General features: G+C 44.8%; 1 protein-coding gene across 2 annotated transcripts; it reads right to left on the bottom strand.

The window, feature by feature from the left end:
• Positions 1-408: 408 nt before the first annotated feature.
• On the bottom strand, positions 409-27,978 carry LOC115820455 (helicase ARIP4). Of its 2 annotated transcripts, none has more exons than XM_030784044.1 (21): positions 27,593-27,978; positions 13,774-13,996; positions 12,784-12,920; positions 12,141-12,278; positions 10,642-10,871; positions 10,063-10,245; positions 9,663-9,796; positions 8,050-8,246; positions 7,293-7,635; positions 6,850-7,027; positions 6,523-6,735; positions 6,218-6,336; positions 5,973-6,085; positions 5,289-5,388; positions 4,831-5,036; positions 4,175-4,356; positions 3,720-3,916; positions 3,223-3,425; positions 2,943-3,032; positions 2,600-2,692; positions 409-2,484 (listed from the first exon to the last, which is right to left on the bottom strand). In XM_030784044.1, exons 1-21 carry the CDS (start codon positions 27,624-27,626, stop codon positions 1,538-1,540), a joined length of 4,260 nt encoding a protein of 1,419 aa, XP_030639904.1. In that variant the 5' UTR covers positions 27,627-27,978; the 3' UTR covers positions 409-1,537. The 2 variants fall into 2 exon arrangements, with proteins under 2 accessions (XP_030639904.1, XP_030639905.1); XM_030784045.1 differs by lacking the exon at positions 27,593-27,978 and adding an exon at positions 27,334-27,516.

Raw genomic sequence — 27,978 nt, 5'->3', positions numbered from 1 at the left:
GAGAAAGGAAAAAACCGACAGAGAGGTTAATGTTTGACAGATGAGACAGTTAATGAGAGCTCAGGGCAGAGCAGACCTGAGCGTGTAATGGTGCTAGAGCAGTACAGCTTCATTCAGCTCTAGTAAGACTAATGGGTGAGAGAGGCAGGCAAAATAGCGCGACTCCTACATTCACATTCAGTGATACAGAAACAGGTCAATGCAATGCCTTACTTTATTTATTTATCTGAACTGCTGTCCCCCCCCCCAATTCTGTTAGTTATGCTCTCCGCTGACGGACTTCAGCTCTGCTCCATTTCTCATGTTTTTAATAAATGCATTAAAAATCACAAGAATTTGGGGGTGTGACATTTTCCTGTGTCTGAAATCCAACCCCCCCAAAAAAAAACAACAACAAAAAAATGAAATGGAGATGAGGCTGACTCCCTCTAGCTCTAAAACTAGAGAATATAAACAAGGCCATTTGAGAGCGGCCCCTCCTTTAAGACCTGGTCTCGCTGTTCAGTTTTAAGAGAGACGGTCAGATGATGGATGGCGGAGGCTGAACCACACCACAGTAGCGTTAGAAAAGAATAAGAGTGGTGTTCAGTCTGATGGCCCAGTCTAAGGCCTATGCTCGCAAGGCTGCGTTAAAGGCGGGAAGTTAAAATACATTCTTTAAGAGTTTAAGGTGATTTTTCTCTCTCTTTCATTTCTCTCTGATGTTTCTTTTTCTTTTGCGCTCTCTCTCTCTCTTACATTTTCTTAGTCCTAGGTGGATTATCTTCTCAGCATGTTCCCATTTTTCAACAGTCTTCTTTCACTTTATTTCTGACAAGAAAGTCCTAAATCATTGTCCATCTCATCTACAGTCTAAATTAAAAAAAAAAAACATTTTTGATTTTCATAACCTTTTTTCTGGCTTTACGATCATTTATACAGTAATTTAAAAACTGAAGCACAGATGATGATCAACACTCAGAAAAAAATGTTTTCTGACCATTCAAACCAGGCCTAACTAACCCACTACTTCTACTAACCTGGCTAATCAGTTCTACTGTCTACTACCGTCCTACCACCACCTGCTAGAAAAATGCAAACACTTAAAGAAGAGAAACCACACAGCTCCCCAAGGAGGACAGGTGGACTAACTGCAGGTCCATCTTTGCGGGCATTCCTTGATTGGCTGCTTGTGAGACAGAATGTTGGAAGCCCAAAGTCCATTGCTTCTACAAGTTTCATAAGATTTCTCTAGTGCTCTGTCTCTTCTTCTTCTTTTTTTAAATAAAATATTCAGCATACGGATTTTTCTTTTTTTGGAAAAATGTTTTCCAGTCTGTCAGTCAGATCCCTCTTCATCATCGTCTTCTTCAGACATGGTGAAAAAGAGGGTATTACAGACAGAGGGGATTGGAGTCAAACTGAACAAACACGAATTGGCTTAGATTGACCAGTCTTGTTCCTACACAGACAGACATACACACACATGTTACTGTCTTCTAGATCATTTTGATACTTCTTCACTTTCATGATGCAGCCCTTCCCTGATATTCACCTCTTATTGGCTGATCACTTCAATGACATCGTCGTCGTTGTCATTGTCTTCTGAGCTATTGGTTCCGTTCTCTATGGGGTGATGGGAATCGGACCCAGCACCTTTTGGGCTGGATGAAGAATAGTGAGACAAGAAACTGGAACCTGTAGGTCCCGGTGTTGCCGCAGGGGGGCCCCCGGGCAACAGAGGGGAGGGGTACATGCTTAGAGGCTGCCCATAGGGAAAGGGGAAATTTGGAGGCAACACACCCGTCATTCCAGGCCTGGGGAGGAATGAAGAAGGAATGGAGGAGGAGGAAGAAGAGGATGCAGAGGCCGTGGGGCTGGAGGACGATGAGCAAGTCGACGAACGAGAGGAACCGGGCAAGGCCCCATTCCCTAAGCCATAGGGATCGGCGGGGGTCACCGGGAACATGAGACGTGGGTCTCCCATCGGAGCATGGGGTTGATAGAAGGGTGACCCCGCTCCCATGAAAAGGGGATGACCCATGGGGCCAAGGGAGCTCAGAAGGACCGGGTTCACGGCCGGATTAAGGGCAGAATTCAGACCGTACCCACCAGCGTACGGGAAACCCTGCGGAGGGGGCAAGGTGGAGCTCCGTTTGGGCATCTGTTCATCGGCAGCCGGCGCGGGGGATTTTCGCTTGGTGCCACGCAGGTCCAGAGGCACAGAGGTGTCGATGCTAGACTGGGCAGTGTCGATCTGGGGCAGGGCTTTAGCAGTGCTAACGTTCTCCAGGCTCCTCTCCTGATTGGCTCCCTCAGGCTCAAGTGGGCTAGGTGCCTGAGGTTTGGTGTAACGCTGGAGCTCACTTAGAATCTCGGGACTGTCTGGAGAGAGAGGTCGCGCGATGCTCTCAGGGTTCACGACCTCTAACCCCGCTCTCCTGCGCTCTGGCGACACATCGCCATTAGTGCTCTTCAGGGACTCCTCCGTCAAATGTTCCGGTTCTGAGAGAGAGGGGGGCATAGATTAATTGGTGATGATGCAGATTTTGGGTGAAAATGACAGGAGATGTAAAAAAAAACAAGAGAATGGATAGAATTTGGATTAAATTAATAATACCTTTAGAGGTGGCAGTCCTCTCCTCCCCCTGTTTGGTCTTCCCTGCTGCTCTGATGGCAAAGATACGGCCGTCACATGTCCTAATGTAAGTCCCTGTCAGAGAGAGAGAGAGAGAGAGAGAGAGAGAGAGAGAGAGAGAGAGAAAGAGATGAGTTGGCTGATTTTCATAAGGACAGTCGAGATCACAGACCTGTTTAAGTAAGAGTCACAGAGATTCCTCTGTTTGATGGTCAGAGAGCAGAGCAGGGGAGGAGAGAAGAGAAGAGAAGAAAAGAGAAGAGAGGGGGAAAGGAGGAGAGAAGAGAGGGAAAGAGGAGAAGGAGGAGTAGGAGACAGCATGAACCTTTAGTTCCTCTGATGAGGTGAATGCTCTCGCCTGCTCTGATCCTGGCCTGTACCACCGTGGAGCTGTTTGTGCCGGGAATCACAATGTCTGCCAGACCGACAGAGAGCAGAGAGTCACATACACTGCTTATACACTCTGTGTGTTCAGACATTCTGTGAACATGAGTTCATTCAACATATGTGACATGACATCAAATCTCTGTGGACAGATGAACCATTCATTTTCACACACTGAGATATGTGTGTATATGTGTGTGTGTGTGTGCGCGCATGCTTACCTGTGGTGGTGACTATCTTTTGGACAAACACTCCTGCTTTCTGTAGGTAGTTGACAGGGAAGTTGACCCCAGAGTCAGAACGTGGGGATGTAGAGGAAGGGGCGGAGCTCTGGGCTGACTGCTGCGTTGTCATAGGAGTGGGGGCTGACTGGACAGGACGGACACTAGCCACAGGCTTGTCGTTTGGCCTAGGAGGGGGCCGCCTAGCAGGGGAAAACAGAAAAACAGACAAACAAATAAACAAAATTCTAAATACCACAGCATCACCCTATGAGAAGTCTCAAGCACTCCTGAATTAAATAAAAGAGGGTATTGAACTGAAGGCTATTTCAGTCATGTCCTCCAGGCTAACAGCAGCTGTTTTTTTTTTTTAATGGGTTCTTAGATACAGTATTGACCCTATAGTAACTAAAGTGTAATTACTGTAATAATACTGTCATAATAACTGTCGTTTGTGTTGGTTTGTTGAAATGTGGTGACACGCTCACAGCTCGTACCAGTTTCTCTGACTGAAGGCAGGGATGTTTGTTAGGCTCTGGTCACTGGCTGGGTAGTAATGAGCGTAGGATGGACGCGTGTATGGAACAGATGCTCTCTTCTCTTCCTCATAACTCTTCTTAGCAGCTTTCTTCTCAGTGTGGGTCAGTTTCAGGTCACACCTGTCCATCAGCAGAGACTCGTGGTGGAACGGTTGCTAGGGAAACAGAGAGACACGGCAATGGTCAATTAGTTCGTTAACAAATTACAAACTACAAATTAACAGTAAGTTTTGAGCAACTTGTGATGAAAGAAGGTCCACCTGATTAAATTAACTTTGTGTAAATGCTAGTGTTTGATAGTGATAGATAGTTCTTGAATAAGTATGTTTTCTTCATCACTGTGTGTGTGTGTGTGTTAGTGTGCATGAGAGAGTGTAAATGTGTGTGTGAGTGTGCGTGCATGTGTGTGTTACCTTGGTGATGAGGTGAGGGTATCTCAGGCAGGCTTGTCTGATGACCATTTCCATGTCGTCATTGGGTTGGACCTGCTGGGCGGAGTCAGCAGGATCAGGCTCCTCCTCCACAAAGTGCAGCAGCGATTCCACCTCTCTCCGCGTGAAAGTCAAGACCGGGTTCAAATCATCGACCACACGATCTGAGACAGAGACAGAGAGAGTATGTTTTTTAGGAATGAATATACAAGCAGTAGAACTGAAGTCAACGTTGACATGAAATGAACATTATAGCCATCACATTTCTCTCACCCTAATACTAAAACAGACATAAGTAAAAAAAACGGGGTCACACAGTGTGCGTGTGTACACACACACAAACACACACACACGTTCAGAGGAGCTTGCTGAGAACACACTCCCCTCAGCTGAAGGAGAGGTTTAGGGGGAGTGGTACTCAGCAGGTGGTCTGGGAGGAGTGTAATCAGGAGGTTGAGGTACACTGATCCATGGAAATGAAACTGAGAGTTAAGGTTACTGCTGAACAGGCACCAAACAGTGTGTGTGAGTTTTCTGTTGTGAGTGTTTGATAGATTATGTGAGTATGTGCAAATGAGGGTGTGTCTGTGTGTGTTGGTGCGCACGTGTGCATGTGCGTGGGTGTGTATTTCTCTCACCTGACATGCCCTGCTTAGAGATCTGTCTGTCATAGATCTTCTTTTCTAAGGTGAAGTCACACACCAGTCTGTAAATATGGCAGGGTTTGCGTTGGCCGTAGCGATACACGCGACACACCGCCTGGGCGTCGTGGCACGGGTTCCACGACGCGTCAAACACCACCACGCGATTGGCTCCAATAAGGTTCACGCCTAAACAGCCAGCTCTACACAAAGTACACACACACACACACACACACACACACACAACATTGAGAGACTGGGAAATATGTGTGCAGGGTGTGTGGACAGTAAAACCATATGAGTGAGTGTTGTATTTTATGGTATGTGTCTGTATGTGAGATTGCTGTATGTGTGAACATTTCTGATTGTTTACTTTGTACTATTTATATGTTTGACTGACAGTGAAAACCTGGAGAAACTTCAAGAGAGAATGTGTGTGTGTGTGTGTTAGTCACCTGGTAGAGAGCAGGAACACCCAGGCTGAGTTGTTGGCTGGGTCATTAAACTGGTTGATGAGTCTCTCTCTCTCTGAGGCTGATGTGCTGCCATCCAGTCCTGAAAAAAGTTAGACTGATTCATTAGACCATTATATTATGATTACATACTCTCACTCTCTGTCACACACACATACACACACACGCACAAAATGACAAGGCGGCGTTCTCTAAATCTTCTAAATCCCTGTGTGCTTTTGTATATACACAGTTGTCCCCAGTTTTTCAGAACATGAAAACTATCTACAGAGCAAAAAATTACTCAGGAAAATGATTCCTAAGTCTGTCATACAAAGAGCACAGCATTCCAATGCAAACAAATGTATTTAATGTTTATTGTGAGCACAAGGCCAGACTGAAGGCTAAAGCCACCAACAAGTGGTGACAGAGAGCAGCATCCATCAGGCAGTCAATAAAACCTTGCCTAACTTCTTGCATGAGGCAGTGAAATCTAATAATCTTGACTACTGATCTATGGTCAGTAATGATATCAATTATAACAATTAACCCAGGTCCAAGGACATGGGTAGGCTGATTTTTAGCTCTGCATTTATAGGAGAACAATAAACTAGGTGAATAGAATAGCACACATTCCAAATCTGTGACTGGAAGGGAAAAACCACTAAGGCCAGAACACAAACGTACTGTAGTAATTGTGATTGCGGACCCAGTTCTGGTTCTGTCCAGCTCCATTAGGAACTGGCATCGGCCTCTTGGCAAGGAATTCCTCAATGACTGTGAGGGTCGATAAACTCTGACTGTAGAGAGAGAGGGAGAGAGAGAGAGAGAGAGAGAACCCATTATTATGAGATTTAGATAAGTAAGGAAAATGATCAAGTTTACCTTTTGACTATATGTTTGTGTGTGTGTGTGTGTGTGTGTGTGTGTACCTAAAGACCAGGATCTTGTCTCCCTTTTTCACGCTCTCATCAATAATATGGAAAAGCAGGACCATCTTGGCCGAATTCTCCAAGATACCTGTCTTATAGTCCGCCATGATGTCTTTTGCCTTAATATAGAAGAGAGAGAGAGAGAGAGAGAGAGAGAGAGATGACATTTCTGTTTGGCAGAATAAAGTGCCAAGACACACTCTAGTATCAGCAGATAGAGAGAATATGAGCATATGGTACAGCGGAACCACGTTACATGTGACTATGATTATGTTATGTGTGTTGTGGTTTGTGTACAGTCTTACCCATTCATATGTGATGACCTGATTGGCTTTCTCCTGTAGTGCAGTCAAACTCAGCCCTCCAACGCTATTGGCTGACTCGGTGGGTTTTGCCTTCTGATTAGGGGCGGGGCAGCGGGTGTGTCCAGTTGTGATGTCATCCAGGTCCAAGTCCTGCTCATTGGCAAGATTTGCCTTCTGCAGAGCTTCATACAGGACATCCGGATGGTTCCAGATCTAAACGTACACACACACACACAAAAAACAGTCAGAGTGGACATATATTACCACGACTGACTGAAATGTGTTAATTAACGACACACACGCACATGCACACACAAGGACACACACCTTGCAGCAGACACAGAAGGCTTTGAGTGGGTTGAGGCTAAGCCAGCCGGTGTTGCCTGCCTCCCTGAAGCGGTTCATGAACTCAGTGTAGAGCGCCCTCTGCAGGTTGGACAGGCGAACGAGAATCACATGCTCCTGTTTCTGGGGCAACTGGGGACGCAGGACATCATGACCTCGCCTGTCAAAACCACACACCAAACTTGTCACAACACCAAACATGTGTCTGTGAGTGTGTGTGTGTGTGTGCGCGTGCGTCTGTGTGTACAGGTCATCAGAGCAAAATAATTTATCGTCATCCTGAAAAAAACTTACATGAATGGCAATGTGCATATGCTTACTAGTGAATAAAATCAAGTCAATCAAGTCAGCCTCACACATGTAATTCTCCATTCTATTTCACTACAATTACTGTCCTCCACACCAGCAGAGGGCAGCAAGCTCACCTTTGCACAAAGCCCTCCAAAAGACTGTGTAGCACATGGCTGCGGTATCGCATGAGCTGCACGTCCTGTGGCGTGCTGTCCACACACTGCCCGTTCAGAATGGGTCTCTCAAACATGTTACTGAACTCCTGACGCGTGCCCAGGAAATCGGGCCGCACAAAGTCCACCATGCACCAGTACTCGATCAGGTTGTTCTGTAGTGGGTAGCCGGTCAGGACCACGCGGCGGCGGGTCTGGATGCCCTTTAGTGCCTGCGACGTGCTGGCGTGGCAGTTTTTAATCCGGTGACCTTCATCACAAATGACTACATCTGGACCAGGCTGGGACAGAGCCTTCTCTATACCTGCATGAGGGAGAGAAAGAGAGAGAGAGAGAGACAGAGAGATAGAGAGAGCGAAGAGAGAGAGGAGGGGAGAAAGAGAAGGAGAGAGAGGGGGAGAAAAAGAGAGGAAGAGAGAGAGAGGGAAGTAAAGGGAGAGAAAGGAGAAGCAGGTGAGGGATGATGAGAACAAACAGAAGAGGTAGTCTAAGCATGTGTCACTGTGGACTGTGACTCTCTCATTTATGTTCCAGGGCTGCAGTGACAGCCAGTAGGAGCGAGGCTTGTGCTGCTTCAGTAGACTATGGGATTATACTCATAATGACTTCTGACTGTCAGGTAAACTCAAGTAAAGGGTCAAAACACCTGACCAACTGGTTCATTTACAAGTGCCTGATTTTGATTGGCTGGCTTCAATGATGGCTGGCTTTTGCTAACCTTTCAGCAGCTCTTGTTGGCGGTCCTCCTCGTCCAGGTCGATGATGACTGGTCCTGTCGTTTTCTTGGCCTTCTTCTTGCGGCCAGTGACCAAGCTCTTTTTGAGTGACAGCAGTCTGTACATCTCATAGCCCATGAGAAGGACCCCGCCGTCTCTGTACCAGTCCTCCACCACTTTAGCACGGCTTGCACTTGTCCTGCAGAGGATCAAACAGCATTAAAACACACACACACACACCAGTCTCTGTACCAGTCCTCCACTACTAGGCTAGGCTCACAGTAGTCCTGCACCAATTACCACTAAGAACACACACACGCACACACACAAACACAGACATCTCTCACTCTGAAGTGGTGCTTTGAACCAGACGAGACCAGTGAGGAGACTTGGGCTGAGAGTTAGCTTTAAACCCATCAGCAGTGAGTCACACACAGGGCTTTCATGTCACAGATAAAACAGCCATTAGTGACCTCAGCTCACACATCTACAGGGCCATGACTATTAGTGGCACTACCGTTAATGTGAAAAACAGTAAAGTCACTGAAGTGTCTCTCTGTCACATACGCGCACACACACACACACGCACGCACACACAAACAGACGCGCGTACACACGCACACACACCGGTCCAATCTGTCCCCTATTGGAGCCTTGGCATGTAATTAACGACTTGGTTAAATCGGCCAGAGCTGCTCACGCAGAGCTGAATACAAAACTTAATCTGACAGGGCGCGGGTCTCAAGGAGAATTAGAGGGCGTTAGAGCAACTGCTGTGGTACTAAAACTTTTGGAAAAAAAAAAAAACAAACAAACAAAACCCCCCAAAAAGCTACAGAATGAACAAGGGAAAAGAGGAAGGTATGGACAGTATGTAAGTATGTAGGCGTGGACCAATAGATAGATAGATAGGATGAAAGAGAGAGAGAGAGTGAGGGAGAGAGAGAGAGAGGAGAGAGAGAAGGGGAGAGGGAGACAGAGAGAGAGAGAGAGAGAGGAAGAGAATGAAAAAGAGGGACGGAGGGAGAACGAGAAAAACAGCTCATAACTAGGCCAAGGGGAAGAGGGAGCAGATGTGAGTGGGCAGAAGCGATTTCTCAGAGATATCAAACTGTGAAAAGTGAATCATCAAACATTCATCAACTCAGTACCAGGCCTTATGCTCCACCAAAGACTTTTCCAGAAGGACATTCGCTTCTGCCCGCTGCCAAAGCAGTCCTGGGGTGTGTGGATTTTTTTAGCGGTGAACTTAGTCATCTCTTTCTAATGACGATGCTAACACTATGTCTGTATCAGGCTCAATCTGCTCCTCTACACAGCTAAGCTCAAAGCAGTCACTTTCAAATTTGGCCCCAGAACTTCATGACTTCATGTCCTTTGGGGATGTCGGTTCCAATTCTTAACAGCAAAAGCCCAGATTTACATAATGTCCTCAGGTCTAAAACCAAGAAAGCAAAGTTTTTATATAAAGTTATAAGTGTATGCGATCGCTAGGAGAAATGCTAGACCATCTGGCCTTAGAATCAGCCTGCCTCAGGTCAGGAGTCACTGAGTGTTGTCTGTGTGAGGTTTGCTGCAGCCCGTTAGAGAGGGAGAGTAAATGATCTTCACTCACTTGTGCTCATCGTTGAGGATGTGGACCTTAAAGGTGCGTGGAGTTATGTGGGTAGGGTCTGTGTCAGGGGGCAGGGCCTCAGGGGGCGGAACCCAAAGATTAAACTCAGCCAGCCAATTCTGCAAAGTGTTCACCTGAAGGGAACCAATAGCAAGACAGAATAAGGAGGGGAGAGGGAGAAAGAGAGCAAGGGAGAGAGAAAGAGACAGAGAGAGAGAGGAAAGAGACAGTGAAAAAGAAAAAGAAAGAAAGGGTACAGAGGGAAGAATGAGAAATGAGAGGAGAGGTCAGAACATGTATATGTGTATATATGTAATATGTTAAAGACGCGTGCACACAGACATGGAAAAACATGTAAATACACACACACACACACACACACAGACACACACACACTCACGGGGACGATGGCGAGGACGGTGTGTGCTCCAGTGTAGCGCAGGAGAATGTCGATGAAGGAGATAACCTGCAGGGTTTTACCCAAACCCATGCTGTGAGCCAGGATACAGCCAAAGCCTGGACTACTCTTAAAGCGCTCCAGTGACTCCACCAGGTTATCGAACAGAAACCTGATCCCTCCGATCTTACACACACGCACACACACGGACAAACAGTGAGTGAGAGAGAGAGAGAGAGAGAGAGAGAGAGAGAGAGTGAGAGAGAGAGAGAGAGAGAGTTAGAACATGTTAGAATCATGTGTTTAGTGGCACTGGGTGAACGGAGAAATGCTAATCTGTTAGCAGTGAGTTGATGTGTGTTGACTGATTACTACACTAACTAGAGTGTAAAATTTGCTCTTTACTTTACTGACTGAGTTTTTAGCATAGACTCTCTGGGACGGACAGCTAAGTAATTATTGATAGCTCACTGGTGATTAGTAGACAAATTGATGAGATGTGACTGAGATGTGACTGAGTGAGTAATCTGTGAGCAGTCAGACTGTTGTAATCTGTGTGTAGTAATCTGACTGACTGATTACCTGGTGGGGCTTGACAGCTCGAGCTAGCTGGGGGGCGAGGTAGAGATCGCTCTCATTGGCTGGGTGATTGACGTTAACGAGGACACGCCCCTGTGGGTCTGGCTGGTTCAGAGCATCGTTGACGTGAGCGCCGCTGCTCTCTTCTGTCGCCGATGACTCCTCTTCCTCGTTTCTTGCTTCACTGCCAATATGTATGGCATCATCCTCACCTGAGCTCAGCTCTATCACATCTACACACACACACACACACACACAAATAAACAAACAGTCTTTTCACGAGGCTGATGGACCTTGTTTCAGTAAAGATAAGAAGAACTAGCTGATCAAGTTTAGAGTACCTGTCTAAGTGAGCTGACTAAGTGCGTGTGTGTGCGCGCGCGCGCGCGTGTGCGTGCGTGTGCCTGTGTGCCTGTGTGTGTGTGTGTGCGCGTGCGTACGCAAGTGTGAGTGGGAGAAAGAGAAAGAGATTTATAGACTAGTGAATCAGACAGAAAGAGTACACTCTAATCCAGGGACACACCTGAGAACGGCGTGTGAGTACATGACTACTCTATTCAAGCGTGGAAAGGTCATTATGTTTACAGGTTATTCTGTCCCTGATCTATGTCAACAGTACAGACACAAGCATTATAAACAAACAAACAAACATCATTTACCAACTAATCCGACATGGTCTGGACAACTGACTGGGCTCCAAGAAATTCATAGTGTTTTATAATAATGTCAAACAATGTTACAAAAGCAGTCACAATGTCTTCCGTGTACAGGGAGAAGTCATCTTTTCAATATCGTAATGAGTTACACAAGCAAGTGTGCCTGTAAATATATTTATTAGTTCAGATGCTGTGGGTGAGTGTGTGTGTGTGTTATGTAACTGTTCGAATGGGCGCTTATAAAAGCTGGATTAAACAGTGTGGAGAGGCTTATGTAACTCTGAGACGTTAGTTATGGAGGCTGGCAGACAACCAGTACACACACACACACACACTCATACATACACAGATACACATACACACTCACACAAATATGCACGCACACATACACATACACAGACACACACACCTTTGCTCTACAGACCCACTTTTAGAACCCATGTGCACACAGACACACACATCCACACACACCCACACACAGTATGTGTGTTTAAGTGTGTCTGCGATTTACAGAAGACAAGATTATAATCCTGAGACGTGAGAGATGTCAAATCTTTTAACGGTTGTCTCTCACAAAGACCACCTCTGTCTTTCTCAGGCGTAAAGGTCTGTATATGTAAGACTGCACATGATGTGTGTGACGACTAGCCCAGGTGTGGCAGTTCCAGAGTGTGAGTGAGCCTCACCTCCTGTCCTTTTATTTGTGTTATTAAAAGCTGTTTGAGGGTGTGTGTGTGTGTATGTGTGTACGTGTGTGTGTGTGCATCTGTGTATGTATGTGTGTATGTGTGCATGTGTATGTGTGTGTGTGTGTGTGTGTGTGTGTGTGTGCGTGTGTGTGCGTACCGTCTTTGCACACAGCAGAAGCAGGTAGTCTGGTTTTGAAATCCTCTGCACTGACGTTAACACTGTTGCCGCTCGCGTCCAGGCAGATCACACTCTGTTTAGCTCCCTGTACTGATGTAGTGAGAGAAACATCAGCTTCTGACAGAGACACAGACAGAGAGAGAGAGAGAGAGAGAGAGAGAGAGAGCATGTGTAAGTGTTTGTGATTGAGTTGAATCAGGTATCAGCTTTATTGTGTTTGTGTTTGTGTGAGGATGCAGGATTTGGGGCCAGGGGTTTGTTTCATTTCTGTTTGATTGTATGTTCTCTCTGGAAGAACTGCATAAGTGTGTTAACTAAAGACCATGAGTGTTTTACTGATGAAGCTTTTCTGCTGTGTGTTACCCGCTGTGCATGTATAGATTTAGGGGTATCTGTGTGTGTGTGTGTGTGTGTGTGTGTTCATATGTATTTGAGTTTGTGAATGTCTGTGGTTGTTATATGATGTGTTTATACACTTTCAGTGAGCGATTACACATGTGTTCGTTGTTTGTGCGTTCGTATATATTTGTGCGTGTGTTTACACCCAAAGGGTGTATTTGGTCTTTATGCATCTAGTAGGAGTACCAGTACATGTTATGGTGTGTGTGCGTATGTTAGCCACCTGGTGTGTGTATACACTGGGAGGGCGGTGCTAAGGACAAGTCTTTCCTCTGCTGTTCCACCCGTTTACGCCTCTCTAGCTCCTCCTGCTGAGCTGCCTTAGTCACTGCCTCCAACTGATGCTCTTTCAACAGCTTCCTACAGACAGAGAGAGAAAGAGAGAGAGAGAAAGACAGAGAGAGAGAGAGAGAGAGAAAGAGAGAGAGAGAAAGAGGGAGAGAGACAGAGGGAGAGAGAGAGAGAGAGAGATCAGAGTGCTTTCCCTGCTCAAAACATGCAGACAGACAAAAGCATGCCAAATCGCTGCAGGATAATGGTGTGTGTGTGTGTGTGTGTGTGTGTGTGTGTGTGGGAGACTCCCTCATTCCCTCGTCTACAGCTTCTGTGATGCACAGTCTGGCAGCCAGTCAGCACTACTGCCCTGAGTGGGATTATAGACCTCTTTTATTACTGTGTTAAAGAGTGTTTACACACACACACACACACTCTACCCTGTGAATGTAGAGCTACTACATATACAATGGGAAGAACTGAAGAGTGCTTCAAAAGTAAGAGGACTGACGTGTTTCTCTGTTACATCAGGCTTCTTTAAATCTGGACCTGGAGGTCCAGGATCCAGCTGGTTTAAATTCCGCAACTGACTGGCTGTGGAATGAACCTGCTTATATCCCAAATCAAAAGCAGTCTCTAATTAGGCTGAGCTGAAGGCAAAGACCAGTGGGACCCTGTACCTCCAGGACCAGGTCTGAGTACTCTGTAGTCCTGCACCTTCTCCTCTGTTCCTGCCAGACCTGCTCTTTCCACAAATGTCAGTTAAGATTTAGTAGTCCAGTTCATATGTTGAAGATTGAGTGCTCCTCCTCATCGGGGCAGGGCCAGCTGTATACAGCCTGAAGTGCTTTGCAAGTATACAGACACTCAAACCAGTGAGTGGGCGGGGCTATATGGGTGAGGCAGAGCTACACATGTGAAGTATGGTATCCTAATGTACCTGATGTTCCGCCTCATGTGGGCGGGTTTTGAGGTCCTCTTCTTGCTTCCACTGAGATTGAGGGCGGTGCTGTGTCCTTTGGGGTGGGAGGAGGGACATACGGAGGGCTGTGGGGGTGCGTCTCCTGAGGGCGCAGTGGTTGAAGGTGTGCAGTGCCACCCTGATGAGTCCCCTCCATGTGCTTCATTCTCTGAGTTAAAGGCAGCACCACTCTGGGGCTGATCTACACACACACACACACACACACACACAGGCACAAATATGCCCACACGCACATATGCACATAAAAACACATACACACACATACACACACACACACACACACACACACACACACACACACACACACACACACACACCACACACACACACACACACACACACACAGAAACAAAGACAGAGAGACAGAGAATGAACACTATTAAACAACTGATCTGAACAAAAAACAACAGCAACAAAAAAAAAAAGAACAGAAAAAAAACGAGTAAGTTTACTCTTCACTTCTTCAGCAGAATAGGTGAATGGTTATTCAGCGTACCTGACTTCATAGACAGCACTTCATAGACAGTAAAATCAAAGAAATCCCACATCCCACATAATAAGGGTTACGCATTTTTGTCTTACCAAACAATTCAATTCATTTTCACACAGAGAGCGGTTAAGACGAGAATGAACTACATCTATAAAAATAAGATGGAGTGATATGGTGAAAAAAACCCCTCATTAAATTATTTGAGCAATAGCACTCTCTAACTCTCTCTCTATGTCTCTCTCTCTCTCACTCACACACCCTCTCTCTCTGTCTCACTAACTCTATATCTCTCTCTGACTCTCCAACTCTCTCACTCTCTAACTCACACACCCCCTCTCTCTCTGTTTCTCTCTCTCTCTCTCTCACACACTCAGTCATAGCCTTATGCAAGCACTCATAAATATCCCCATGCTTATGAAACTCTGAATAGTCCGCAGGTCTCTGTCTCTCTGCCACACACACTCACACACACTCTCTCTCGCTCTCTCTCTCTCACACACACAGGCCCAAAACACCATGAAACACAGAGAAATACTAAGCAACTCACACACACACTCTGTTGAATACATATACAAACACAACTCATATATGATTGAGGTGAGGGCACTGATCCAATGGTCAGACCAAGCAGTCTTCCTATCCTACCATCCTATCCTTCTTCTTTTTCTATTCTCTCTCTTCCCTTTATTTTCTAAACCCTTCTCTCTCAACTCCACATCTCAAACCTCAGCCCAGAGTCTAATCCTTTAATCATTTAGAGATGTTTAACAGGCAAAAAGCAGTCTTATTTACACACACACAATTCTGTCTCACTGTCACACACACGCGCACGCGCGCACACACACACACCCTGGGAAAGGGTGGCTAAATTATTTATATAATGCATGGGGGCTGATGGGCCACAGGTCCAAAAAACAGATTACATAAAACGCCCCTCTGAAGCAATCTGCTAATGACTGCACTGCTGTTATCTCCACTACCACTTTCCTCCTGCCTCTCTGTGTGTTCATCTGACAGAGACACACACAGAGAGAGAGAGAGATGGTTTTATAATGCTCCTCCTCAGAGGGATGAAGGAACAATTAAGTTAGGGAGTGTGTGTGTGTGTGTGTGTGTGCGCGCACGGATTTGTGTATTGGTCATGTCAGAGCCTGAGGTTACTTTTATAGTTTTTTTTTTCTAACATAAACATGTGTCTTTCTTTCTGCTAACGTCAGAAATGGAGTTTACAACATATCCCCCCGATGCGCGAGCACACACACACACACACACACACACACACACACAAACACACACACACAAACACTTTACCACCATTCCAAATTTAAATGAGAGGGCTGTTTAAAAATGAAAAGTGAAAGAATAGTTCTGTATTTTTCATTCTTTTGGGGGGGTGGACACTTCTCAACATTTCTTGAAAGTCAGCGAGAGAGAGATATATTCTATAATTCACCATCAGCCCCCCCCCCCCCCCCCCCCCCCCCCGCCGCCCTCCAAAAGACCATCTTAAAGAACGCTTACATAACCATTCCTGAAATGCACTACACACACACACACACACACACACACACAACCTCTCTCTCTCTCTCGCTTTGTGCTGTCTAGGGATGAAGGGAAGTGGGCAAACCCCACCCCCTTCCCCTTATTTAATTCCCCTCTCTCTCTCTCTCTCTCTCTCTCTCTCTCTCTCTATGCCTCTTTCTCTCTCTCTCTTCAACTCCAGAAATATCTGCTTGGCCTTTGAATGCAGCCATCTCCCTTATGTAATCCGCCTGTCCATCTGTCTGTCCACTCAGACAGCTCTGGATTCAACACAGACAAGTGTCTACCTCTCATTCTGTCTTTCATCCTTTTCTCTGTCTATTCATCCCCTCTTCTCTCCACCTGGCCTAGTCTATGATCTGTTCTTTTCTTCTTTTTGGCTGGTCCTTCATTTCCACAGCCTATTCCCCTCTGTCTGAGTTTCATCTCTCCCGGCATTCACCTCACACACACACACAAAACACACACAGACACACCTCACAAGACCCACACACACGCACACACACACCTCACAAAACACACACAGACACACCTCACAAAACCCACACACACACCTCACAAAACATACACACACACTAACACCTCACAAAACACACACACACCTCACAAAACACAGACACACACACCTCACAAAAAACACACATATGCACGCATACACTTCACAAAACACACACACGCACACACCTCACAAAACACACACAAGACAGGGATATCTCAAACAGTCTGTCCATTCGAAAAAACAAACAAACAAAAAAAAAAACAGGCAAACAAACAAACAGAAAAACATAAAAGACAAACACAAACAAACAATCGTCATATACATCTAGAGACACATGCTTCATTCATGCGTGTATGAAGCAATTAAAGAAAATAATTAAGCTTTTGTTACAAATGAAGTCATTCCCTCAAGTCCGCTCTGTCCTCTCTTTTCTTCTCAGTTCCTCAGAACCAGAGTGATAAGAAATGAACGCTATACTGGATAAAGCCTTAATCCACTGCACTGAGAGATGAGAAGAGAAATGACAAAACTCAGTCTTATCTGATATCTCATATTCAAATATGGTATCAAGCTTATGGTGTGAGATAGAAACTGACCAGTTATTTGAGGGAGAAATTACAGGAGCAGAGAGCAGGCTTTCAGAGAGAAATAGCAGAAGCGCAGAGGAAATAAAAAAAAAACAACAAAAAAAACCCATGGTTTGGACGGGTCTTCTGCTCGTTAGGATGTGGGCCAAGGCTACTGCCAATAAAGGAAAACATGACTGATCTCCTCTACCTCAGAACTCTTATACCTCTCCAGAACTGTTTTGAGGACTGATTCAAGTCTCTGTTGTTCTAACTCAGTTTGTGAGGTCAATTACACACACACGTGTGTGTGTTCTCTCTCTGTCTCTCTCTCTCTCTGTCTCTCTCTCTTATTCATGCACGCACATACACACACGCACACACCCACGCACACACACCTCTCTTTAGGAGAGAATGCTCATCGTTCCTGTAGACTGAAGTAACAAGTGATTGATATTACGTAACAATGTATTACATAATGAATCAAGCTCAATTCACCTGACCATCAACTTTAATTTACCTATTCATCAAAACACAAACACAGTCCCACACACACACACACACACACACACACACACACACACACACACACACACACACGTATATACAGGGAAATGTTCAGGGTAATCTCCGAACAACAGGTCCAACCAAAACAGTGCATACAGCCCCTCTGCTCATAGATTCAGCCGCCTGTCTGAGTCCCATAGCAACTCTTTGGCAGCCATCCAATAATAATCAGAGTGAGATGAAAGGAGAAGGTGACAGGCTCGTGATACCGTGGCGACAGAGAGAACACAGATATTATGCAAGAGCTGTTCTACAACACATGGAATATTATAGCTGAATCATAGCCCAAAATAATCACAGACTACACACACACACACACACACACACACACGAGAGAGAGAGGTGGGTTAGAGTGTCAGAACAGGAGGCAGAAAGGTACTGTCAGTCATAGGTTTGTCCACAGGCCCCAGGCTTATCTCTAAAGAAGAGCAGACACTGATTCATCCAGAACTTTCCATCTCTCTCTGTATAAACCCATTCACATATTCTTTGCTGATCCTTGTAAATGCTGAAATCTGAAAATAAAATACACAACTAACCTAACATGCTGTGTTTAACACTGTTTTCTCTCTCTCTCTCTCTCTCTCTGCGTGTGTGTGTGTGTGTCGTGAGTGAGGGTTACAGTAAGAATTAGACTGAGCTCTCTGGGACCTGAAACAGCACGGCCGGCGTGGATGCGATTCCCGTTGCCTCTGTGCTGCTGTTCCTCAGGGTCAAATCCTCAGCCCTCTGCTTTTCTTCACATATGCCAACTCACTGAGTTCTTTTATTAAATGATTTTGTTATCACTGCTATGCCAATGACACTGGACTCTGAGAGGTTATCAGTAAGATACTGTATGTGTTTGTCTTTCCAACATATTTACTTGTATGGATGGCCTTGACTAATCTGAGCCTTGATTTAGAGGAAATAGAGCCAATCTTCCCTTTGGTGAAACATTCTCAACTCTGTTCAAACACTTTTTTTTTTTTCCTTCCTGAATGCCAGCTGAACTTCTCCAGTCAAATTGCTGCTCCAGCTAGACCTACTCATTCGCTCCTCCGAAACATCAGAGGAGTCTGCTCATTCCTCACCTCCTACACCACTCAACTCCTCATCCAGAGCCTGGGGATCTAAAGACACGACTCCTCAAGCTTCTCCCTCACTGGTGCATCACTATGGCATATAAACTCCCTGAAATTCTCTCAGACACCTCCTCTGTCTGAATCACTCATCGACCGGCCAAGCAGTCACGGACCAGATGAAGTCAGGAACCCCTGTGAGTGGTGCATTACTGTGTCCCCTCTATGACTTGGACCAGGAACAAACACCCAAATCTGTGACCTCAGGGTCACAGCGTGCCCCGTTCATTCATGAGACTGACGTGCACTAATCTGTGTGCACTAGTGTGTAACTGACTCCAGATCAGAGCATCTGAGAGATGAATAAATGCATGTTCAAAACTGGAGTTAAAACCTGAGAACACACACACACACTGTAATGATTATAATGACACTTCATACATACTTACACACACAGGCACAGACCCAGCCACACACACACGGTCACACACAGGGACACACGCACAGAGTGCATTCATATGGACCTGTATATACACACACAGAATTAACAATGTTACATTTACATAAGCAAAGCCTCTCTCCACACAGACAGGTGGACCAATATCAGGTCCACTGAGTGAGAGAGAGAGAGAGAGAGAGAAAGTGACAGAAAGACAAAGTGAGAGAAAAAGTGAAGGAGAGAGGGAGAGAGCTGAAGGATCCGGATTGGATTGGGAGGTGACGTGTGAGACTGGGGTTCATTCACAAGCCAGAGGATTATGTAAGCCTGGTGCACTCACTGTTTATGTAACGACACTTTACAGCACTGCACTGCTAACGTCACGGCCAGCCAGTGACATAGGATCAGGGTCTGAATGTGCGTAAAAAACACACGCGCGCGCACACACACACACACACACACACACTAACATCGTGATGGAGAGGCACAGGAGAGGTATAAGATGGAAAAGTACAAGACAAGGATCAATCACACAATCAGCATCTTGAGAACTCTATGTTTCTCTCTCTCGCTCTCTCTCTCTCACTCACACACACACACACACACACACACACACTCTCTCTCACACACACACACTTTAAATCAACCTTTGTAGGACTTTGTAGGAGTTATGTAATAACAAGGGAGCTTTAAAGAGATGATTAAATTTCCCTTGGCTCAAATAACTTTCATTTACACTTAATACAACACTAAGAATACATCTGAGTCATGTTTCAGTGGGGTATGTAGAATATGCTCTCTCTCTCTCTCTCTCTCAAACACACACACACACGTCTATATACTACTGTCATGTCTCGGTTGCTTGTTGTACTGATATCGCCAAGAAGTGTCCTTTATAAGTTATTTATTCATTTCAAAGCATTCTTTGCATACACTCATTAAATATGTTCTTCAAAGACACACATTGGAAATGTGTTAAACACATGTTATATGTAGCTATATGTGCATGCCCAAGAGCAGAGGAAGCAGCTGAGGCCAAGTGAACCGTGTTGACGATGACACAGGCAAAGCAATGTGAACCAACCAACCAACCAGCCAACGGGCTGGCTACACAACCAACACACAGCGTGAGCGACTGACCACCAGGACAGACCGGAACTCTCTGATACTCAACTGAGTTCAAATGTTCAAGAGACAAATCAGGCATCAGAATGTTCTCCAGTTTTACTGTGACTGAAGGCAGACAACTCTGTGGGATCAAACAGACAAATATATATATATATAAAAAATTCCAGAAACAGAGAGAGAGAAAGAGAGAGAGAGAGAGCACAAGTGTGACAGAGGAAAAAAGAAAACGTGTTTAGACCCGGTATTGCTTCTTCTCTCTCTGTTCCTACCCCCCCTCCCCCCCTCTCTTTCTCTGTTACACTGGTTAAGTGACTGTGCCACTGACCCACTGAAAGAGAGAGAGAGAGAGAGAGAGAGAGAGAGTTTGGCTGAAGCATTCGTTGAAACACTCCCTCTCTCCTACACACACACACACACAGACACACACACACACACACACGCACGCACACACACGGTCAGTAAGCAGATTACCGATTACGCTCAATCCATTTGGCCTCTACTGTGTAACTACAGAGAGGAGAGCTTTAACTACCTAACTAAACTACACAGAAAAGCCTGAGTCCAAAACAGACAGCAAGATCCTAAAAACCTGCCCCCAACCCTAAACCCAGAACCCAAACAAAAAACAGAAACTAACCAAAAAAAACTCACCAAACCCCCCCCCCCCCCCAAAATACCCTGAACCCAAACACAAAGAGAAAATAAAATAAAACTCAAAATGAAGCTCTAAAAAAACAGACCCCTAAACCCAAAGAAAAATAAGAAACCAAAATACACGCCAGAGACCACACGCTTTTATCAATAACCTGCCCCCCACTCCAAAAAGACCTGAAACCCCCAAATCCAACCCCAAAATGGAAACCAAGATAAAAAAAAAAAGAACCCAAAAACAAATCCAAACAAAAACCAGAACCTTTTTGTTTTATAGTTTGTACACTGGAGAGATCTTTGAGTAGACTCAGGTGTATCTGTTTCTACTGTTGATTTTGAGCATGCCAACAATTACAGCATTTATTAATGTTTATTTATGCTTTACACTGACAAAGAGTCATTAAACATACTATATTACACTTTATCTCCTTACCTTTACAGGTCAAAAGACTCAAAACATCTTAAAGCTCTGTATCCAGCCTCTTAAACCTTACCTTTACAGGTCAAAAGACTCAAAACATCTCAAGACTAAAGCTCTGTATCCAGCCTCTTAAACCTTACCTTTACAGGTCAAAAGACTCAAAACATCTCAAGACTAAAGCTCTGTATCCAGCCTCTTAAACCTTACCTTTACAGGTCAAAAGACTCAAAACATCTCAAGACTAAAGCTCTGTATCCAGCCTCTTAAACCTTACCTTTACAGGTCAAAAGACTCAAAACATCTCAAGACTAAAGCTCTGTATCCAGCCTCTTAAACCTTACCTTTACAGGTCAAAAGACTCAAAACATCTCAAGACTAAAGCTCTGTATCCAGCCTCTTAAACCTTACCTTTACAGGTCAAAAGAAGCCAGTAATCCTCATCAGTCAGAAAAAAACACAATCTAGTCAACACACAAACAAATAAGTACAGAGCCCACACCCAGAGCCCTCTTGTCATATACTAATTTTTAACTGTTCAAAACTAGCGCTGTTTTCATCTGGTGTCAGTCAAACTCTAATCACTCTGTGACCTCTAAGCACCTTTTCCCCTCTAACCTCTTTTGCCATAATCACCTGTTTCGGCCTGGCCCCCCTGGCCTCTAACCCTTGAAATTTGGACAGCGGTTTTATAATGAGCTTAATGTACCCATACGATTCTAGCCGCTGTCTAACTCAGCACAAACTTCTCACAAAGTCTGCACGTGTTAAATAAACACCACATGACTGAAGATGGATTATTGGGAGAAAGGGGAAACTGGGGTCGGCAGTGACATGCCAAAGGGAGAGAGGAGAAGGGGCAGTGTTTCACTGTACGGGGAATGAACGCTCAGAGGGACTGCTGAATCAGCTAACATCTCAAATCCAGATCTGTCCTCACCCAGTTCCGACTTTGGCTTCCCCTCTTGCTTCTCCCTACAATCTCTCTTCTCGAATTCTTTCTCTGAATCTCAGACTACTTAACACAGAGCAACTGTTCTAACCAAAGCATTCCTAATTGTCAGGCTACAGTAAAATCATGAGCAACGTTAACTTAAAAGATTACTTTTTGCCTAGTTTCCTTGGTCAGTCAGGAATGAACTTTCCTCTGATAGGGGTATAAAAACAGTATTGTGTGTTACAAGGTCTTCAACAAATTCCTGTTCCTTTTTCTTTTCCAAGAGACAAACCTAAGTCTGTAATTTTCTGTTCACCCCTGCTATGTTAACATTATAAAGATTTAACACTGTGGGTTTAACGATAAGTCATACTCCTGTCTTTGGAAACATTTTTTTCTCCCCCCTCCATCATCTGTGACACAGATGTTGCGTTAAGCACAAAGCCTCGTTATAGTACTTTGAGCGTACAGTATCACAAATACTGTCCATGGGCTTCACTGTGCTGTGCCATCAGGTTCTTCAGAGGTGTCTGATGAAAGCAGAGAGATGCTTCAATCTGAGATGGGGTCAATAATAGTGGTAAGTAAGAAAAGTGCAAAAAAAAATCTCGACACAGATTTCTTTGCGTCAAATGACCATTTGGGTTCAAAATGAGAAGCGATGATAAATTACTTTTAAAGTCAAACACCCAAATATCTCTTCTCTCTCTCTCTCTCTCTCTCTCTCTCTCTCTCTTCTCTGTCTCTCTCTTTCTCTGAGACTCTGCGTTAGCCTCGGAAGGTCTGTGAGGGGGAGAAACAAAAGTGGCAGCGTTACATAAGTTATATGGAGGACTTGTTATAAAACGCCGGATAATCAGCACCCTGTTCGCTCTGCCGAGGGTGAACTCCTTTAACATCACCAAAACCTTTACCAATATTCACCGTCAAAAAAAATGACTTCAAAAATGATTCACAGGGCAAATAACTTCCTTTCAATAATAATGAGCTTCATTTTCCTTCCAAGCAGCCCTGTTTGTTCACGAAAGAGCAAGATTACATGACGATATCTCTCTGCATTGTACTGGGGAACGGAGAGGAGCAGTTGAGACAATGTTTCGCTGAATCTCGTTCTCAGAATGAAATGCCCTTATGAATAACAAATAGGAAAATGATAGCTCCAAGGTGTGCCCGCTTGGGAACACCATGGTCCGCAGACCTATAGGAATTTTGAAGGGGGGGGGGGTGTGGAGAATGAGAAGGAGGGAGAGATAAAAGCAGAGGGGAAAAAACAGCCAAACAAAACAACTTCAAAGATAAACAGTTGGGTGAAAGATTTCCGAAAGACAACAGAACTAATTATCTGTACTACTTAAAATTGAATCAAACTGATTTCAAACCCTTTCACAAAACTCTCTCTGGGACAGCGTTATTGGACTTATCACATCCGTTCAGTAAACTAACCTTAGCTAAGAGAAGACAAGCTAGGACACTTCTCTTCAGGGTCAGCTCAGCATATTAACATGCTCTTTAACGCCAAGAGAGAGCACAGTAAAAATTACAGAACTTTCTAGACACAAAAAACACATATCAATACTTAAGTGATAAAATAGTCTTCTGTCGAAACAGAATGAAACCCTAAAAACCACCACAACCACCACCACCAACAAAAACAAAACAAGTTCATTTAGTAACACGTGTGATGATAACAGAGTGTTCTGGGAAACCACTTGTATGGGAAACAAAGTGTAACATAAGGTGAATAACTGCAGGATGAGAGAACATGTGGTCACAACCTTCACTTTTCCCTGAGGGGAAGAGATAAAGAAACAGATAAAAGCCTATGTAATTATGGACAGGAAAAGAAAGGACTCAAAAGTTGTCACGACAACACAAGAAACTGGAAAGAGAGAGAGAGAGAGAGAGAGAGAGAGAGAGAGAGAGAGAGAGAAAGCTATGTAAGCGTGGGGCAGAGGGAAGGGTTACTGCTATCACTTCTTAAAATCAGCGTGAACAGAAAAAAGCCCCCTCCCTTTTAACAACAACATCCCCCACTTGTCCTTAAAAAGCTTCTCATATTAAAATGACCCACTTTTTGGCCTCACCCCCTGCCGAGAAGGCACGCAAACACACACGCACGCAAACACACACACACACACAGGGCCACCGGTTGGCTGACTGCGGTTGGGTTGGAGACATAGGGACGCTTACATAACTGAGCCGCTGGCTGTTACACAACCTGAGCGTTCAGAAGTACGGCACGTCCAGCCAGCACGCCCACACACACACACACACACACACACACACACTTCCGCCCCCGCACGCACACACACACAATTCTACATACCACAGCCACTGACATATTCAACTATAATATATGGATCACTTTGGTAATTGCCACTCTTTTTCTGTCCGTCTGTCTGTCTCTCTCTTGCTCGCACATACGCGCACACGCACACACACACACACACACGCACACATACACACACACACACACACACACACACACACACACACACACACACACACAAGACTAATTTCATAGAAACCAATTATAGTGTGAGAGCAAACAGGCAATGTCCTCTTCTCTCTCTTCTCTGCACTTACATCAACTCTGACTAGCATGATACTATCCAATTTCAGAACCGTGCAAGAGTGTGTGTGTGTGTGTGTGTGTGTGTGTGTGTGTGTCTGAGAGACAGAGGGAGACAGAAGAATGGGAAGAGGGGGATAGAAATGAAGAAAAGGACTGTGTGTAACTGTGACTAATTTGTGTGTGTATCAGTGATGATGTAATTTACCCCTAGTCGTTTATTTGCATATTTCACACACAATCTCCTGTGTGTGTGTGTGCGCGCGCGCGCGCGTGTGTGTCTGTGTGTTTTACAGCTCTTTTTTTAACAATCACAGCCTGAGGAAATCATGTCAGGTCTACCTAAACAAACAGCCTTAGGCCACACTTCCCAACAAACAAACCCCCAGTAACACACCCTTTTTAACTAGGCAGATACCTGTGCTCCTACATCTCAGATTTGCCAGTCTCTCTCTCTCTCTGCTCTGAGCACTGCGGTGCTACCTGAGTGTTAGTGAAGTGTTGTGGCAGCGTTATGAAATAGGCTGCTGAGAGGCTGTGCTGTGCTCTGCTTGCTGCGTTTACTAGGCCAGTGTGTCACAGACTGGAGAGAGATTACCGCAGCAGCGGGCTGGACTCTCTCTCCCTCCCTCTCTCTCTCCCTCTCTCACATTCTGTTACGGTTCCATAACCTGCTGCCAACATTGTGCAACCTGTTCTCTGCCACTGCAGCTCATAGGAACATTCTGGAAAAAAAACACTTCCACAAGTGACAACTGAGTAACCACAGAACTCCTATCGAACTTTAGACACACACACACACACACACACACACACACACACACACACACACACACACACACATAACATTTTCACCTTACCAAACTTTTGTACTGATCTGTGATGATAAACTTTAAACTTTTGTTGGTACTCATTTTGATCCATTTTGTGGCTCTTAGGACAGTACAAGATTGGTTTCAACCCAAGTCCAACATTGAGAGACAACTAAGTATCATTAGTATCATAGCACAAACCCACACCAGAGCTGTTCACGCAAGTCCACTTACCAAAAAAAAAAGGAAAAGAAAAAGAAAGAAGAGTTTCTTTAAAAGAGTTTCTCTTCAGTTTCTCTGAAATGAGAAATCAATGCTAAATTCAGATTTTGTATTAGACTTTCAGGCTAATTTGTATTAGGCTAATAATTTAATTGAAAAGACCGCAGTTTGTGAGTGCAAGTGCGTGTGTGTGTGTGAAATGGTATCTAAGACATGAGAGGACAGATGGCTGTAAACATATGAAGAGGGAGACTGTAGCGACCCTGTTTTAGCTGGTGGACATGGTTATTCTCATACCTTTCATTGATACACCACATGTTCTGCTCTGTTAGTAAAAAAAGAAAGAGTGAGAGATATCTCACGTGCATCTACAGTAAAAAAATCACAGATTTCTTCTTATTATTCTTCTTTCTTTCTTTTTTTTTACACTAGTGAGGAACACAAATAAAGCCTCCTCCCCAGCTCCCCACTCCCAGGGCTGTGGCTGGGAGCCCAAAGTTCAGAATCACTCAGTCCAGACGGGAAAGACAGGAGACAGTTTGGAGAGTTTGGAAAGACAGGCGGACAGTTTGGAGAGACAGGAGACAGTTTGGAAAGATGGGAGACAGTTTGGAAAGATGGGAGACAGTTTGGAAAGATGGGAGACAGTTTGGAGAGTTTGGAAAGACAGGCGGACAGTTTGGAGAGACAGGAGATAGTTTGGAAAGATGGGAGACAGTTTGGAAAGATGGGAGACAGTTTGGAAAGATGGGAGACAGTTTGGAGAGTTTGGAGAGACAGGAGACAGGACCAAGTCTTCTGATGTTTGCACAGTTTTTACCTGACGTGACTCAATATGCAACTTCTCCAGTTTATTAAAAAAAAAAGAGTCTGACAGAACATTCTTCGTTTTCATCTTTCCCATGGAATGTAATGGCCCAGTGAGCATGTGTGTTCTCAGAAAGAAGGGAGCAGAAAAATGAGAAAGAAAAGAAAAACACATGGTCTGAGTAATCTAGTAGATGTCTCTCCAAAAGCACCCTCCTTTCTTAGTAGAACAAGATATATAATCCATACTAATCCCAGTGAATCTGCTAGTCTTTTAGATAACCTGATAAATTAGCCTATCACACAGTGCCAAGCACTACAAAACACAAAACGAGTGAGTGAGTGAGTGAGTGAGTGAGTGAGTGAGTGAGTGAGTGAGTGAGTGAGTGAGTGAGTGAATGTATTCATAATTGTTAGACAAGGGAACAGACAGCAAAGAAAAATAATAAATCTATAACTCTTTGAAAGAGAAGTACTTAAAATACTGAAAAACACTCCAGGTTTTTAACTGAATGTGAAAAAAGGTGGCTGACAGGGTGTTTGCCAGAAAGATGAACAGAACCCAAACAAACATCTGAAGATGTCAATGAGCCAAATGTATAATGCCGACATAGTGAGAACCCAGGGAAAAAAAACCCAACAACCGGCTTTCATCGCTTCACAGATAGGATGTTACACAACACCTGAGAAACCACAACAACAACAACAACAAGGCAGCAACAGGGCGTAGCAAAAAAACAACAAAATCAAAAACAGCAACTATAGCAATAACAACAACATTCACAAGAGCGCTTTGGATCACCTCACCCCGAATGGTGGTCCACATCCTAACAGTCAAAACATTCCACAAACTCAGGAGAATCCAATTAAAGCATTCTCTATTTCTCTCTCTCTCTCTGTTCGTCCTTCTGAATCTCCTCCATCAGGCGTCTTTCCCAAAAGCCACCAAAACGGCACACTTCACTGTTGTCCTGACAACAGTGGAGGTTGGGGGGGGTGGGGGTCAAGGAGGGGGGTGGGGTGGGGGTTAACTTAGCCAGAGGGGTCGCCGTGGCGATAAGCCTACCTGTGAGCGAGTCCGATTCATCCAGCAGCAACATGACTGAGGCGTGCTCCACGCGATCTTCCTGCTGCTTCTCTGTCCTCTGTCTCTCTTTGTCTTTCTTTCTCTCTCTCTCCTTTTTCTATCTGACTGTTCCACACGACTGGCTGTTGCTTCAGAAGCTGGACTTCTTATCAGCACCTCACTTGAACTGGTATGACTTTCACACGCCGAGTTGTTAAGGCAAGAAAACTTTACTCTTCTCTGTTACTCCCTGTCACCTCTTATCTCTGTCTTAAGATGAAACTCGTTTAATTGCTGTCTTCTACATCTGACTTTCTGTCAGTGTGTCACAGTCAAACATGCAGTGTGTATATACGTGTGAGTGTGTGTTAGTGTGTTAGTGTGCG

Source organism: Chanos chanos, chromosome 9 (assembly GCF_902362185.1).
Source record: "Chanos chanos chromosome 9, fChaCha1.1, whole genome shotgun sequence".
In the NCBI taxonomy this organism is placed as follows: Eukaryota; Metazoa; Chordata; class Actinopteri; order Gonorynchiformes; family Chanidae; genus Chanos; species Chanos chanos.
Note: the sequence above shows the minus strand (reverse complement) of the source record. Positions and strands in the feature narration are given on the sequence as shown.

Bases quoted from the DNA above. Each gene is read 5' to 3' on its own strand.
- LOC115820455 (XM_030784044.1), bottom strand. From the start codon at position 27,626: ATGTTGCTGCTGGATGAATCGGACTCGCTCACAG. The intron at 9,797-10,062 runs GTGAGTGTGTGT...GGTTCCCTTCAG, and splicing joins CCGTCCTCGCCATCGTCCCC to GTGAACACTTTGCAGAATTG. The intron at 4,357-4,830 runs GTGAGAGAAATA...TCTCTGTCTCAG, and splicing joins CTCTAAGCAGGGCATGTCAG to ATCGTGTGGTCGATGATTTG.